At 47.0% G+C, this 19,082-nt stretch overlaps 1 protein-coding gene across 1 annotated transcript in view; it reads left to right on the top strand.

Annotated features, from left to right (window-relative positions):
• LOC116940024 (pleiotrophin-B) overlaps positions 1-13,075 on the top strand; it is an 87,177-nt gene extending 74,102 nt beyond the window's left edge. Inside the window, 4 exon segments of the mRNA XM_076065187.1 lie at positions 3,214-3,396; positions 4,672-4,725; positions 4,728-4,799; positions 12,807-13,075. Of these exon segments, the coding sequence (XP_075921302.1) occupies positions 3,214-3,396; positions 4,672-4,725; positions 4,728-4,799; positions 12,807-12,856 (359 nt within the window). The 3' untranslated portion in view covers positions 12,857-13,075.
• Positions 13,076-19,082: the final 6,007 nt, after the last annotated feature.

Genomic DNA, 19,082 nt, shown 5'->3' with positions numbered 1-19,082 from the left:
AGACTTTTGATTGTGTCTGTGTTAAGCAAGTCATCGTCGTCATCAGCCATGATCGATCCACTGCTCTATGAAGCCCTCCCAAGTCGTCGCCATCTCTCATGGCTCTGCGTTGTGACGATCCACGAGATGATTTCATTGCTCCGTCTCCTCTGTGAACATCCTGTTTTATTCCTTGGCCGCTACTCCATGACTAATCTTGACCATTGTCCATCATCCCGTGTAGTGATGCGTCCTGCCCAAGGCCCTCTTACTTTTTGAACGGCTTGAATTAAGTCTTAAATCTCGCGAGTGAGTCACTCACAAGAGCCCGTCTTTGACACCTCTCGAGACGCGGTACATGTCATGTGCCATTCCTATAATTCTATACATTATTTTATTATCGCAGGAGAAGCGGTAAAAACCCGTATGGCTTGCACACTTGGCCTATGATTCTCACGGCCTCCGTTCAATTGCCGTTGAAGGAGTGCACACTAAACCACTGCAGTTTGCACTCCTTCAAGAGTGGAGGAATGGAAAAAAACTACGCGAATTCCCTCTCTCCCGAAGCCCTCTCGTGCCCAGCAGACCTCGACATTGGCATTTGGCTTCTGAATATATTGCCACGTGCAAGAATAGTATAATGAAATTCCCAGCCATGGTTAACATCAGTTTGCCGTTCCTGCACCCGACCACAAGTGATCAAGCACGGTTAAAGTTTGATCAAACAATGTGGGAGGTGCGGGGAAAGGGCATGGGTGGGGAGCATCATTCCAGCGGTGGCTCGATAATAAAGGGGCTGAAAACTGTGGGTGGAACAATTTTCTTTTAATTCAACATTTCATTTCAATTCTTTTTTTTTACAAGTCTTGACAGCCGGCTATTTGGAAACTTGAGATCTGTCATTCAGTGACATCAGCGAGGACAAATGTAAGCCATAGGATCCTTGCAAAGATAAGACGCCCGAGCACATTTGTGGCACGTAAGCCCACAGATAAACACGGGAGCTCTGAGCACCTCCGAATTCGAGTTTCAAATTCTCTCGTGTGAGCTCCCATGCACAAACCCGATTAGACGGCAACACATCCTCTGCACAAACCAACCCCACGCTGGAGTATGGGCCAGATGCTGTCCTGTTGCATCTATAACTCTTCCCGGGACGTTATAGGCCCCAGTTTCTGGAATATGCATAATCATAATAATTATCATTATTAATCATAATATACCACTGAAGACGATGTATTTGGATGTAGTTCTCCCCTCTTCCGGTACTGCAAGATATTATTCTTCCCGTGACGTGTGCCCCCATTTGTTGTGGCTTAGAGGTCGAAGCTTGAAGCCTCTCGCATACTTCAACGCCTCTCGTGGGACGTTTTTTCTTCTTCTGCTGGATCTAAGAGTTTGGCTAAAATCTCCGGAATCCCCTCGAGTCTCACCCGCTTCGAGGTGCGAAGGCGAAAGTAGCCTCGACGCCGACTCCCGCGTTCATTGCAACAAATTTTTAATGAACTCCACAGAAGGGAAGACAGCTGCTCGTTTGATCATTTGATCATTTGCGTCAGCGGCCTGTGCGTCGGTGGTAACGTTTAGCATCGTAGTTTTGTTATCTGGCATAGCGCTCGAGTCTTCTTTCATCGTCTCCGTTGGCACGGAGCAGCAAGGCCTCGTTTATTATGCGCTTAATAGGCGGTTCGGCTTATTGGTTGAGATGTGCTAAGCGCCGAAGCAGTCGAGAACGCAGGGCACCCGAGCGGTTTTTACGAAAGAAATGGGAGTGGGCCGCGTTATTCAGCAAGGAAATATTGCCCTACTCTTTGTTTTATTCGGTTAAGTCACGCGCCTCAGTAATTTTGCTGGAGCAGTCAACACCTGATGACGGTTGCTTGTGTTGCTTCCGAAACGTCGTGATTTAATTTATTTGTTTTCAATCTAATTTATTTTAATATTTTAATATTTTTTTACCTACGTTACTTTACCGAAAAAAAACAAATAGTATGGATCCTTGCAGTCACGAAAACTTCAAATCTAGAAATATTGTCCTTTTGCCTATTTTATATTTTGTTGATATTTTCCCGTTTGCCTATTTTACGTTTTGTTAATATTTTCCCTTTTTGCCTATTTTCCATTTTGTTGATATTTTCAAAAGTGCCAATGTAGAAATACCTCACGGGGACACGGAGCTTCGCTGCGGCCCGTACACACGACCGAAACCGTAGTTTTAATCAAAGGCATTAAATAACAACAAAATCAACGCATTCGCTAATAACACCGTGGCCTTAAAATATAAAACAAATATGGAATGGGTGACATATCTTGCAATGGGCCCTTATTCAAGCACCCCATGAATGTGTAAAAAAATCCTGCTATTTGTGCTTGTGCACCACTGCCAATGCAGTATTGCCGAATAATTTGTTTAATTTTGTGGCAGGGACATAATCTTGCGTGGCTTTAACACGTTTCATCGTCTTCGGGGACTCTTCTGGCTGTGCATGCGCTGTGGCTCGATGCCTTTTTGATGAGAGGAAACCGCGGCACTGGAATTACAGATAAAAGCACGCGCCGTCATTTATATACATATATATGCACTATATAGGGGTTGTGTATAGTTTACTCATTTTTATAAATTAAATGTCTTTTATTTGGCTTGGTGAGAACATACAATTTTTGTACATAATAAGATGTCAAGCTTTGGGCTTCAATCCTATTCTGACCATGTTATTTTCTTTCACACAGGCTGAATACATTATTCTTTTAATAACGGAATTATTTACACAAAAGATATCCCCCGTTGCGTTCACGCACAAGCCATAAGCCAATATTTTGTACATCGGTTTATCACGACATATAATTAATATAACTTACAGCCTTTTGTAAATCCAAGCTGATTTGATGGCCTCCTCATGCCATGGGGGTCATGCGGGTCATGTGGGTTGTTTGACCATACTTCGCCACGCTGGTCAGGCGGTGGGGTTGGTTAAGTGGGGAAAGGGCAAGCTCGGGCCGTCTTGAGATATCGCTCGCGCCTCATGTTGGCCACGGTGCAGGAATCAACTTCAGGTCGCCGGGGAAGCTGCAGAACCCCGAGTTAATAAACCGACGCAGACCGGGGCGGCGGGGGGGGGGAGAACACACAAACTCGGCCGAGGCGGGAATCGAACCCCAGGAGGGAACTTACTTTTACCACGAGGCAGACAAAAAACATCAACGCGGTTCGTGAATTGGTTTTGCGTCGCGCAGGGGAGAAGAAGGCGAAGAAGGTGGACTCGGACTGCGAGAAGTGGAAGTGGGGCGCCTGCGTGCCCAACCAGCTGGACTGCGGGCCCGGCACGCGGGGCGGCACCCGCGGCGGTGCCGAGTGCAAGCAGACCAGCAAGACCCTGCAGTGCAAGATCCCGTGCAACTGGAAGAAGCCGTTCGGAGGTGAGCGCCGCTCTCGGTTCGCGCTCCTTAAAATGCCCGTTCGGATCGGCCGCTGTTTCTAAAGTAAAATTTTATATTTTTTTACAAGGCAATTTATTCCTATGTACGTATTTTTGTTATTTTACCAGGTAGGGCCCACTGAGCTCTATAGCTCTTTTTTTCAGAAGCGACCTGGCTACAAATGATAGCTCAACGAATTGGCTTGTCATGTGGATATGTATAGCAGCCAAATACTCTAAACGCGTGACGTTGATTCTAAATGTGGAGGAGAAAACCGGAGGACCCGGAGAAGAATCCACACCAACACGGAGAGAGACACGCAAACTCCAAATAATCAGCAGGCGTGAGGTCGGGACAAACCCACGACCTCCTGCATACCAGGCGAAGGAGTCAACATCTCGCCACCGCGGCACCCTAAGATATTTTAATCAATTCACTGCTGGATGATGGCCTCCCAATGCAGTATCAGTCCCAGGGGTTGTTTTACCGTACTTCACCACGCTGGTCGGTGTGGATTTAGTGTCGGCGGCACCATCATTGTTTGGCTAAAGCTGTTTGGGCGTGTGGTGGCTGAGCATGTGGGCCACGTGACCGAGCCAACGTAGCCTCGCCTGCCGGAGGGACAAGTGCTGTCAGCAAGAACCTTTGATGGCCGGCACGGCATGCATTGGGGTGGGTGACCAACACCACTCCTGGCCACCTTTGTCTCAGCAGGGCTGAAAATTATACACCGTACCAGATGTATTAATGTGTGGCTGAGTCGACCTTGGGGAGTCCCAGGACCAATACAGATATTCATCATTGTTATTGAGAATCAAACTCGGGTCGCTGGTTTCGTAGCTCAGCGCACTAACTACTACACTACCGCTCCACACATACAAAGACAAAGATCCCCCGTATCGCCTTAGCAGACTGTTGGGACAAATACTGTTAGAGAGCACCTCTGAAGGCTGGCACAGCACACGACGGGGTGGGTGGCCAGCACCACGCCCGGCCGCCTTTGTCTCCCCAGTGGCGATGTTACACACCGCATCGGGCACTCATTTGAGGCCGAGTCGACCCAGGGGAGGCCCAGGGCCGGTTCAGATAATCATCATTGGTGTTGACCGTGAGCGGGAATTGAATCGGGTTGCCGGGGATTGTAGCTGAGCGTGCTAACCACTACACTACCGCTCCCCACAGACACACACACATTCACACTCCCCGGGAGAAGACATTGAGCCGCCGTCTCAGGCCGGACTGATCGGCTCTCACTATTTCGATGTTCTCCCGCAGCCGACTGTAAGTACCGCTGGCAGAACTGGGGCGAGTGTGACGCCACCACCAAGATGTCAACGCCGAGTGCCAGCAGGAGGTGACCGTGTCGAAGCCATGCGGCAAGAAGGGCAAGTCCAAGGCTAAAGGTGAGGGTCGCGGTGACCGCTGGCAAAATGCCGTCGGCCACTCAACCAACCGCTCGTGCGTCTCGTCATTTGAAACTTGAGGGTTCAGTGATGGCTTATCATGTCGAAATTTATAGCAGCCAAATACTCTAAATGTTCATTCTAAACGTGGAGGAGACAAACCAGAGAAGCCGGATAAAAATCCACCCGACCGCGGGAAGAACACACAAACTCCAAATATACAAGCGTCAGGGTTGGAATCGAACCCACGACCTCCTCCATTCCAGCTGAGGGAGTCGACATCTCGCCACCGTGGCGCTTTGGAAGCAGGGTTGATGGATCACGTAGAGATGTGTGACACTCAGGAGGTGGACGGATGGCTAGGAAGTCAGAGCGCTGACCTGGAGCTGCCAAGATCGTGAGTTTGAATCCGGCAAACGGTGAGAGTTTGATTTGGATTCTCCAGTGCAGTGAGTTGGTGGTCTCAGCCCAGTCACCGAGAATTGCAGAGGAAATACATCGTGCTTAGATTTTCTTTCGTGCTTCGTTTCCTAAATTCTAGCTCTGATAAATCAAGAAAATTGCGTGGACTCTCATTGACGAACATCACTCGCTGCAGAAGGGTGGGTGGGAATGTGCTGCCCCCTCCTGTGAATAAGAGGTCACTTTAATGGATCTCAGAAGTCGTTCTGCGATATCTGCTTCTGCAGACCATTTCCTAACACGGTGTGCTGCACTGCTCTACGAGACGTGCTCGGGGATTCTTCATCTTGTGACATGATGCAGGTGTCACAATTGGAAGGCATAATAAAAAAATAATTGATTAGAAGTTTAAGGAACAGATTTGTGAAACTCCAAAATCCTCCGGACTGCAGGTAAGGCCCGGAGATGGGAGTTCAGTAAAGTGGATTTGTGAACCCACTGGGCTTTCTGCCAAAGTAATCCAAATATTCATTCACCATAATTTCCCAAACATCCCAATGCAAGATTCTCACTAAAATGTTGTGTGCGGTGGTGTAAAGTGTGGGTACTCTCACCTCTAACCAAGATGTATGGCCAGCGTGGAAGTGTAGGCCAAAAAAAAACCCTCTTAAAGGGCCATCTTAGAGCTCCCTCTAGTGGAGGCCCCCTTCCGCCAGCAGTGGTACGAGCGAGCAATTCCAGAGCCGCGCTTTTTCCTTCCCATTTCACGTGTCGTAAAAGTGTATCCTTTCTACTGCTCCTCCGGTTTTTCCCTCCGCATTTAGAAATATGCGTTTATAGTATTTGGCGCCCATAAATGTATATGCGACGATAAGCCACTTCGTTGGGGTATCACGTGGCCAGATCGCTTCTGAGAAAGAGTTATGTAGTAGCTCAGTGAGCCTTAGCTGGTAAAATAAAAATAAAGTGTTTTCAATTGTTTAAATATATGCATTCTTTGTGTATTTGCTTGTCAAAAAGTAATTATGCATATCAAAAGTATTGCAATAGCTGACGGAACTGAGGACACAAGAAGGACTTTTATTTTGGAGGGCAGCAGGTTTTTGAAAGTACTCGTGCCCTCGCCATTATTAATTCATATTTAAAATAATAACAGCTAGGATCAGTGCACTCATTCTATTATGTTATGTTATTAAAACATGACAGGGCTTTAAAATGAAGCTCATGCTAGGTTGATGTGACATTTTAATTCACACCGTCCAAAACTTTGCAAGCGCTGTGCCGAGTGTGCTGTCTGAGACAACATCACTTGCCCTACCTTCAAAGTGGAAAGTGACTTTCCAGCACCTTCGAGGATTTTCGCACATTTAAACCACTTTCAGTCAACCTCCCAGATTGCCATCGGATGTTTCCGCTCTATGGATTTTTTCACTTTAAGTGACTAAAACAACTCTGGTGCCACTTGGGCAAGGATTGACTTTGCCTGCTATGATCAGATCCCCGTCAGTGTGCCCGATCTTGTCAGATTTCAGAAGCAAAGCTCGGGGTAGAACCTGGTTCGTACTTGGATGGGTGACTACCTCCAGGGCTTCCCCAGGTACTGTAGGTTGGACCTGCGAGGGGGCTGGGGCATGGCAGGGCTGAGTGTCACCCACTCGTATGCACCTCTGATTAGCACAATACGGTGCAAAAGAAGTTCAACATACGTATGAGTGCTGCGTGTTGTCTGATTTCCTACCAATTGAACCCAAATTCATATTCATGGAATTGTCCAAAAATCTGACAGCAGGACCCTCCTGAAAAAAAGTATTGAGACTCAGGGAGGCTTTTTTTGGGTGAATGATTACTCACAGTAATAATAGTTCCGATTGCAATCAGAACTCTTATTGGCTGTTATAGGCAGTCACTACATTTCTAGCTTTGATATTAGCTTAAGCGCAAGCGCTCGGTGGATTGTTAAATTGCAAGCCTGTGAAAGATGGAGGTGGCTTGAGGAGACCTTAATGCAGCGGTGTATTGATCATGGCTGATGATGATAGTTACGAATCCCAGTTGTATGCATTCAGCCTTTAACTGCTCGTAGAAAGGACACCTTTCAATAGAGGTGACTTTAAAAGGACGCTTTACATTGTATGTAAGGATAGGGTACGCTATTTTCGCAGTTCACGAGAGAATGTGGCAGTAAAGCATCGTGGATGCATTCAGGAAGAGGTGGTTGTCATGGATGAGACGCGTGTGCAGGGTGGAAGAGGACAGACAGCCGAGGAAGGTATTTGGAGTGGTACCCAGAGGCTGGTGACCAAGCAGAAGAGGAGACCTAAATCCTGATAGGATGAGATGAGATTGTGAGAGCGGTTGTTGAGCTGAAGGTGTCGACTGAACAACTATGGGATCTGGCAGAAGGAAGCCAAGGCGAGGAGTGGTGACATCAATGGCATTGGCCCTCATGACCTCTTCACCTCGACTTGACCTTTATATGTATTATTTTATACGTGAGTTTAAATATGCACACAACAACAACAACCGCCATTCGACATTAAGTAGCGGTGATGTTACCACGTGCTTGTGCCAGACTATATGCATACTCTTTGGTTATATTCGGTAAAGTCACGTAGGTAATAAATAAAACAACAAAAATCACGACGTTTCGGCCACAACACAAGTGGCCTTCATCAGGTGAAGGGGCCAGACTGTCTGATGAAGGGTGAAGGGGCCAGACAGTCTGGCCCCTTCACCCTTCACTTGATGAAGGCCACTTGTGTTGTGGCCGAAACGTCGTGATTTTTGTTGTTTTATTTTTCACCTACGTGACTTTACCGAATAGAACCAAAGAGTATGGATCCTTGCAGGCACGAAAGCTTTAAATTTAGAATAGACTATATGCACTTTAAGGCCACGTGAAGTGTCGAACACCCGCTGACAGGAGGTCACGGGACAGACCCAGGTGCTATGGGTTGACTGACTAAGATGATTGGCCGATGCCACCGCCTATTCCCCCTACTATGCCAACTTCCTGGGTATTCAGATATGCATATGTACATCCATACATGCATACACTTATTGCACGTGTCCTTTCTTCAAAATTTTGTTTGCACATCCCACGAATGCAATCAGCATTGCGGCACAGAGTAACCGCGGGTCGTCACTTCTGGCACACAGGAAGAGTGGCCATTGATTGCCCCTGAAGAAGCACCGTCTCCTCTGTCGATAATCGCAACACAGAACTCTCCCATCCGTGCTCGATGAGCAATTCACTCTGGGCCCGTCTACCTCGTGTCCGCCACGATGCTGGGTTGAATTTTATTGTAACCACATTTGTTTTACGTAGAATTGGTCATTGCTGTTCTTCTGCCCATCATGAATAGGCTCGATTGATGCCGCCATTCTCAGTGAACACAAGAACACGTTTTGGACAGGGCTTGAACCCGAGTTTTGGTGGTTGCTGGCTCCCCGAGCGCACCCCGGCCACGTTCATAAAAAAACCCCAGTGATTACTCGAGGTTTGCCACAACAATCCTATCTCAACGCGCAGTTGTCTGCAGGCCAGCGGCAATTTTTCTGAGCTAATAAGGCTGCTCAGGATTTCATTCAGCCTCGCAAATAGAATACAAAAAAACACACACACGCGCACCTAGGGGCACTGATACAACTTAAAATTACCCACTGATTAGACTGCGAGAGCGAGCTGCAGGTGGTAGCGTGACAATTCTGGGATGAAAGATTCTGTGGTCCCTCGATATGCAGGCCTTACGCAAACCACGCTTTTTACTCGTTTATTTAAATTATTTTATTTTTCTTGCCCCCGCTAGGATTTCGGGGGGCTCATTATCATTTGGTAAATAGCAGTCGCTGGAGGTTTTTTTTGTTTAATTCCATTTCAGTTTTATTTCCTTTCACTGAGCGTGGTTAATGTGTCGAATGGTGATATTTCGTTTGTGTCTAAATACTTGGGGGAATTGCCGTTATATCTAATGCGCCACCGAAAATCAATCATTGACGTAACGATGTGTTGTGCGAAATCTATGCACGTATTGATTGACATATTAACCTTATCAGTGGGAATACATTTTTAAACAACTGATAATCACAAGAACAACATTAATAATCTCTGCTTGTCCAGGAAATTATGGTTGTGATCGTGATCATTGTTGAATAATAGATACTTTGTAAGATGTAACAAATAATCCCACACCTGAGCTCACACAATTTCCTTTTTTTATCAGAAATGCAAGCGCACGTTTTAATTAAATTTTACTTATTTATGGGGGAAAAATAAACTTAATTAATATATCACATTTCCGTGTAAGTTGTCATCGTTAATGGAACGTGATTTGAAAAATGGCTTAAATTACCATCCGGCGGTGGGCGCTATATGTGGCTGAACTGACGACTTAACCGAGAGATGCTTGAGATGTTTCATTACCTTCACGAGCATGTTCATCACTCGTGATGCCTTGCTTACACAAGCATATGTCTAAACAACAACAACACCACCAGACCACAAATTCGAAGGGTGGCTCTGTGATTCTACAATAGCTTGGCTTCATACCCACGTGCGATCAATGCCAGGGGAGCGGCGGTGCAGCGGTTTTAGCGCGCTGCCTGCACTACAAACCCAGCGCTCCGAGTTCCATTCCCTCGCCAAGGTTTACGTCAATCGCCGAGCAAGTGAAGTCTGAATTGGTCCTGTCCCTTCATCAACTTGCACTGACCAGGATGGTGAAAGTAGGGTCAAACAACAAGGCCTCAATCGAGCAGTGGCATAATATATTATTCTTATTATTGTCCAGACTTAAACAAATACCAGGCAAACACCGGTAGACTGGAATAGGTGGCAGGTCACTAATAGCAGCCACGGCCGTGGCGAGAGCTATACTTGATGTGGTGTGCTGAGTACGGAAATATATTCTGGGTCGCCAAACGAGACAGACCTTGGTGAAATGAAGTGTGTGGGTCTCTTAAGCGGCTGCCTGAGCACCATAATGAATATAACCCCAGCTCCCTGCTTGCTGTGGTTTTTGCGTCCGCACACGAGAACTCATTGTTCTTTCCCCTGCCACGTTCATAAATCGCCGCCCGCAAATATATAAATATATACCAGTCCCCCGCTAAAAGATGAACCTTAAACAATGGCGCCTCATTTTTTTGTGTGCGCGCGTGCGTGTCGCCTCCGCCACTTATTTTGCGCGTTACATTTATGCCGTAAATAAATAAAAAATCGCTAATAAAAGTCCGCTCGGATTTTTTTCTTCCCGCCCAGTGGCAATTTTAAGTAATCTGTCCGTCTTGAAGAAAGAAAAAAATCTTCAGGTGGATGTAAATAGCGCGCTCAAAGCATTCATCGTGAAACTACACGGCCGTAAATCTTTGCTTGCAACAAAATGCAGATATCCTGCGCGCGCATGTGGGCGGCGCGGTAAGCACCACGATATTCCAACTGCTTTGCATGCATCTGTTTATCCAGCGTAAATGACCTTTAAACGCCCGTGGCCTAGAGTCAATCTGGAACGTTCCTGTTACGTCTCCAGGGAAGACGGAGAGAATGAATCACGGGCTCCACGGAGTGTCACAGCGGCTCAGAGATTTGTCCGAGGTGCACCCCCCCCCCCCCCCACTGTGAGCACAAATTTGAAAAACCGCGACCTTATTTGCAATCTGACCCCTCCCCAGTGACCCCTCTCCCGATCGCTCCAAAGTCTGCCCCCGTGTTTACGAGAAGAGTTTGGTTTTTTTGCCCCCAAAGCGAACGTAGCCTGAGAGGGGAGGGACCGCCGTGCCAAACGTTGAACTTCTTTTGCGCCATACGTGGCCGACCGTGCTGACCACTGTTTGGGGCCGCTCCCAGCGTGAATTCTCCTGCACTTACAGCTCGGGCGGGCGAACTACGCAGCGTCCACTGCGGAGCGTGCCGAGCCAGCGTGCCGGCTGGTGAGATGGTTTGGTCGGATTGTTATTTGCGGTGTGCAAGAGGGGGAATCTGAGCCATGGTCGAGTTGAGCGTTCGCTGTCATTGAATGATGGAATTAAAGATTTAATTCAATTCACAATATGGGGTTCATAGCATTGATCGATATTGTTTCGTGTTATATTGAATATGTCATGGGACGTTTTTGCCGGTATCAAAGTATGAGCAATAAGAATAGGTTTTACGCTTTCTGGCAATAAAACAGGTGTTAAGATGTTCAAACACCAAATAGATAACTTTTGCAAGGTATCAAGTAACTGCATAATACATGCATATATTATGCATATATTATGAGAACATGTTTTGTTTGCATGTTCACCACACGCACGTGTGGTTAATGCAGACATGATTCCTTGCAAAAGGTATCTATCGGGTGTTTGTACATCTTGACGCCTGTTTTATTGCCAGAAAGGGTAAACCCTATTCTTAGTTTTTCATATATTCAACGTGTTTGTTCGTTTATTCAGAGAGATATATTACCAGCGGGGTGGACTGGTTGTGTAGTAGTTCACCGCCAACGAACACAGTGACCTGGGCCTTGTTCCCAATCTTCACCATCCGAAAGTAGTTTGCACGCCCCCACGAGGAACCGCGGCAAACGTCAGTGGCAAGAAGGACATCAGAACAAGTTTACTGGGGGGCTGTGTGTTACGAAGCGTCATTATCAACGTTAGTGTGCGGGGAGCAGGAGACAAGCACATCGTCTTCGGCTGTGCAGTGGCGTCAGGGCGTGCCGGGTGAGCTCGTTGCACTGACGGAGCCATGGGGGGGGGGGGGTGGCACGTGCCCCCCCCCCCCCCAATAATCCGATCGAAATCCCTCATTTCGATCGGATCATTGGGGTTTATTAGCAATAAATCGGCACTTCACGACCCCCAGTGCCACTGTGTAGCATATTATTACGTGCCAGGGACTCTATGAGATGATAGGACAATAGTCTGAGTCCATAATTGGCAATAGGTAACGGCAAAGCGGTTATAAGTGACTCAGAATTGTGCGCAGCTGCTTATACAGTACACGACTTCCCTGAAGGCATCGACACCTTCAGCGAGCGCGATGCCGATCACACAACGCGGTTCGAATTCTACCCTCGATCGATGGCTGCGTCATCGCCGCACACGCGTCGAATAAAAAGCAAGGGACAAGTCCTTACTTACTAACAACTCCTTACTCACTAACAACTCCTTACTTACTAACAACTCCTTACTTACCAACAACTCCTTACTTACTAACAACTCCTTACTTACTAACAGCTCCTTACTTACTAACAACTCCTTACTTACTAACAAGTCCTTACTTACCAACAACTCCTCTATCGTTTTTCATTGCTGGAGGGGTTGCCCCCCCCCCACCTGACAATCCTGGCTCCGCCATTGGCTGGTTGCCCTGCACGTGCTGGCGGAGGAGGCTTCGAAGTGCTTCTGTGGCAATGTGGGCAGACGTCTACTCGAAGAACATTTATTTATTAATCTATATATATATTATATATCTGGTGTTTTGACCCGTGGGAAGTCGCGTGAAATAACGTTCGCTGAACAAAAATAATATTTTCCGACAAAAAAATTGAACCGTAACCCCCCAACAGAGGTCGTTTAATGGTGAGCGCTCCTGCCGTATGTGTCTGCCCGTCGTTCACGCAGCGTCAAAAAAGAAGGGCAAGGAGGGCAAGAACAAGGGAGGCTCGAACTGAACGCCCCCCCCAACCCCACCGCGCCGTGCCCTGCCACGGAACGTCTTCACGGGGGTCAGGCCAACAAGTCCGTCCGCAAAATGTCTGGCCGACACTGGGAGAACAGCCACACTAATGGGGTCCACGAGCTCGACGACAGCATTCGGTGATTAACGCTAGCACATTACACACACACATTACACACACACACATTACACACACACACACATTACACACACACACATCACACACACACATTACACACACACACATTACACACACACATTACACACACACATTACACACACACACACATTACACACACACATTACACACACACACATTACACACACACACATTACACACACACATTACACACACACACATTACACACACACACATTACACACACATTACACACACACACACATTATACACACACACACATTACACACACACACATTTCACACACACACACATTACACACACACACATTACACACACACACATTACACACACACACATTACACACATTACACACACACACATTACACACACACACACACATTACACACACATTACACACACACACACATTACACACACACACACATTACACACACACATTACACACACACACATTACACACACACATTACACACACACACATTACACACACACATTACACACACACATTACACACACACATTACACACACACACACATTACACACACATTACACACACACATTACACACACATTACACACACAGACATTACACACACACATTACACACACACACACATTACACACTCACATTACACACACACACACACACATTACACACACACACATTACACAAATACATTACACACACACACATTACACACACACATTACACACACACACATTACACACACACATTACACACACACACATTACACACACACATTACACACACACACATTACACACACATTACACACACACATTACACACACATTACACACACAGACATTACACACACACATTACACACACACACACATTACACACTCACATTACACACACATTACACACACACACACACATTACATACACACATTACACACACACATTACACACACACACACATTACACACACACATTACACACACATTACACACACACACATTACACACACATTACACACATTACACACACATTACACACACACATTACACACACACACATTACACACACACACATTACACACACACATTACACACACACACATTACACACACATTACACACAAAAAATTACACACACACATTACACACACACATTACACACACACACACTACACACACACACACGCACACTACACACACGCGCACATTACACACACACATTACACACATACACACGCGCACATTACACACACACACGCACACATTACACATACATTACACACACACACACGCGCACACTACACACACACGCGCACATTACACACACACACATTACACACATACACACGCGCACATTACACACACACGCACACATTACACACACACACACGCGCACATTACACACACACGCGCACATTACACACATACACACGCGCACATTACACACACGCACACACGCACATTACACACACGCACACACGCGCACATTACACACACGCACACGCGCACACACGCACATTACACACATACACACGCGCACATTACACACACACACGCGCACATTACACACACGCACACGCGCACATTACACACGCACACACGCACATTACACACATACACACGCGCAGATTACACACACACGCGCACATTACGCACACGCGCGCACATTACACACACATGCGCACATTACACACACACACATTACACACACACACATTACACACACACACATTACACACATTACACACACACACATTACACACACACACACACATTACACACACATTACACACACACACACATTACACACACACACACATTACACACACACATTACACACACACACATTACACACACACATTACACACACACACATTACACACACACATTACACACACACATTACACACACACATTACACACACACACACATTACACACACATTACACACACACATTACACACACATTACACACACAGACATTACACACACACATTACACACACACACACATTACACACTCACATTACACACACACACACACACATTACACACACACACATTACACAAATACATTACACACACACACATTACACACACACATTACACACACACACATTACACACACACATTACACACACACACATTACACACACACATTACACACACACACATTACACACACATTACACACACACATTACACACACATTACACACACAGACATTACACACACACATTACACACACACACACATTACACACTCACATTACACACACATTACACACACACACACACATTACATACACACATTACACACACACATTACACACACACACACATTACACACACACATTACACACACATTACACACACACACATTACACACACATTACACACATTACACACACATTACACACACACATTACACACACACACATTACACACACACACATTACACACACACATTACACACACACACATTACACACACATTACACACAAAAAATTACACACACACATTACACACACACATTACACACACACACACTACACACACACACACGCACACTACACACACGCGCACATTACACACACACATTACACACATACACACGCGCACATTACACACACACACGCACACATTACACATACATTACACACACACACACGCGCACACTACACACACACGCGCACATTACACACACACACATTACACACATACACACGCGCACATTACACACACACGCACACATTACACACACACACACGCGCACATTACACACACACGCGCACATTACACACATACACACGCGCACATTACACACACGCACACACGCACATTACACACACGCACACACGCGCACATTACACACACGCACACGCGCACACACGCACATTACACACATACACACGCGCACATTACACACACACACGCGCACATTACACACACGCACACGCGCACATTACACACGCACACACGCACATTACACACATACACACGCGCAGATTACACACACACGCGCACATTACGCACACGCGCGCACATTACACACACATGCGCACATTGCACACACGCACACTACACACACACACGCACATTACACACACACACACGCGCACATTACACACACACACGCACACTACACACACACACACACGCACATTACACACACGCGCGCGCGCACGTACGCACGCGCACACACGCACACGACGATATTTTATTTCGATTTGTGTGTTTTTTCCGTCACGATCTTTCTCGTTGTTTTTTTTGTTCGTCCCGAATAATAAACTGTGTAGATCTGCTTTAGTGCGCATGAAGCTGTATGCATCCGAATGTTACCCCTGATTAAACCTTCTCTCCGTATGCTAGGAAGTTCGTGATTTAGTTACGAACATTTTATATTTTAAAGGTTTCCCCCCCTCCCCCCCTACATTTTTTGCTGCAGTATACGAAAATGTTCTAATTTGATTCATTCGCTAATTGATATTATTACCCAAGTGTATCTCCTGTATTGGGGTTTTTTTGTACTCTTTAAATAAAATAAGAATAAAAACATTTAATACACTTTTTAAAATCTTGCTAGAAAACTAAATGTAAAAAAAAAATCAATGTTGAGTTTGTAGCGGAAGATAGAAACACACGGTATCCTTTTGAAGGCATACTTGAAAAGTGCTTTTTTTAATAGCTGTTGAATACATACGATCTGTTTGCAACTATAATATGCTTCGGCCTCTATGTATTGCCATTTAATCGTCATTAAAATGGTGAAATGTTATAGCCCCCCAAAAACAAACCACACCCACTGTTGGTCGGTTTCTCTTTTGGTTTTTTTTCACCGAGGTTCTGAGTTTCCGCGGTTTTTGTTCTTCCACGAATGCGGATACCCTGACGCACAAACGTTAAACATTTAAAACCCTCCAGGAGTAGTGTGCAACTGTGGTCGTCCAGGACACACCGTACATCGCATAACGATGCAATGCAAAAGGAGACATCGCAGCCATACACTCCGCTCCTCCCGACGCGGTTGTCTGCTGGCCTGACCACCTCAATGTGAACTCGAAGTCATTGCTCTGCACGTGCATCAGCAGCAGCCGTACGACAAGAATGGGACTGAAATCGCCGTGCCTCAATTTCAGGCTCTCCGATGCGTTCTCGAGTCGTGCGGCGCGTTGTTCAGCACGATGTCCGACGTTTTGATCGACGTGCTGGGAGCTCCTTCAGAACGACGCGCGCGGTACAACCCGAAGACGGGCCTGTCAGCTATACAGCACGGCCGCGAAAACCGACTCCGCTCTCCATGACTCCCGCCCTCCGTCAGCTACGGCGTCCCGTCAACGCCGCCTATGAATACACCTGGGCCCGTTTACTTCTTTTAAGAGGCACGGTCCTGCGTGTCGCACACGGACGGACAAGGACAAAAAAATCTCACCACCAACCCCCCCCCCCCCCCCATTCTCCCCCACCACAACAGCTGCAATGCCTGAAAGAAAATTAAGAGCCTGGCGTGCATATGTGTTTTTTAAGATTGTCACATTATTTATTTATACATGTTCTGCAGCGGTTTTATATATATAAAAGGGACGCCCACAGCACAGCGGCCCTGGGCCTGGGGCACGACGCATCCAGGGAACGGGGGGCGAGGCCAGCGAATGACGCCGCGGTGCAGCGCCACAGCGTTCGCCTCTCGCGATTGCACGTACACAAAGACAAACCCCCCCCCCCCCCCCCCCACGTATAGCCTTAACAGACTGTTGTGGCAAGTGCTGTTCGCTAGCAGCGCCGATAAAGACCCGCACATCACACGAGGGGGTGGGTGGCCAGCACCGCGCCCGACCGCCTTTGTCTCCCCAGTGAGCGATGTTTACACACCGCACCAGGTACTCATTTCAGACTGAGTCGGGGAGGCCCAGGACCAGTTCAGAAAATCGTCGCTGGTGTTGGCCGTGAGCGGGAGTCGAACTTTGGGTCGCCAGGTTCTCAGTAGCGCAGCTTGATAACCGCTACGCTGCCGATCGGTATATTTGGCAGAGTCGACAATTGCACGTACACACTCACAGTCAACACCTTTCCCAGGAGAGACAACTTTGAAGTCTAATGGCGTCTAACTAGTGTGTGTGTGTAATATATTTTCACCGTGCGAGCTTTTGTTTATTTCCCAGTGCGAGGATCGAAGCCCCTTGGGGTTCCGCGTGTGAATCGGAGCGCACCAACACAAGCGTCTGTCGTTTTCGGAGCCAGAGAGCCGGGAGGGCGGGGCGTGGGCGGGGGGAATTCAACAGCGTTCTTACGGGCGCAATGAAATGTTTATAGGAAAGTCTGAAAATGGATGCGGAGAAGCGTGGTGAAAGGTGCACGCCTGTAATTACGCTGAGAGAACAGGAGGAGGGAACAGCATAAGGCTCGGAGACCAACACCAAATGGGAGACACGGCATTGAAAAATCCACAAAAGCAAATCGGCTTGGACAGGACAACTTCGCCAGGTGGGGATGATGGTCAATGGACGAGGCTGATGATGGAATGGCAGCCGAAGGAGAGAACGCGTCCAAGCGGACAGCGACCGCGGAGATGGAGCGTGAGATTGCTTCACGCGCAGGTGCAGGAGCGAGACGGATGGTGGCAGGCAATTGTGTTTGAAGGTCTTCATCCAGCAGCGGATACAACCTAGCTGATGATGATGATGGCGATAGCATCTAAATGTGACTGCAAAACCCAAAATGCTGCACGGAAGCAGTGGGAAGGAGTCACTGCTGTGCACAGACGCACGGTGGTCACGTTCACGTTAACGGAGCTTCCCCGAGGCTCGCCGAGAACAATCAAAACAAATCCGCAATCCCTGGAGCCGTGACCGCCGTGTCGGGGGTATTCCTCCTATCGAGACTTGCCACCCATCCAACTTTGACCCCGGGCAGTCCAAGAATTAGCATTTGTGTCCGGGTGGCAGGAATTGTTTTTTATATATTTAAATAGTTTAGCCTCAATAATTTTCAGTTTAGGTTTGTACCGAGATCTGGTACCGATATTGTGTTGAACTTTATTGCAGAATATTGCACGGTTTTTGATAACAGACCTCGTGCTGACT

This window comes from Petromyzon marinus, chromosome 7, assembly GCF_048934315.1.
Source record: "Petromyzon marinus isolate PM22_M1 ecotype Great Lakes invasive population chromosome 7, UKy_Petmar_22M1.pri1.0, whole genome shotgun sequence".
NCBI classification, from domain to species: Eukaryota; Metazoa; Chordata; class Hyperoartia; order Petromyzontiformes; family Petromyzontidae; genus Petromyzon; species Petromyzon marinus.
This window is presented reverse-complemented; position numbering and strand designations above follow the sequence as displayed.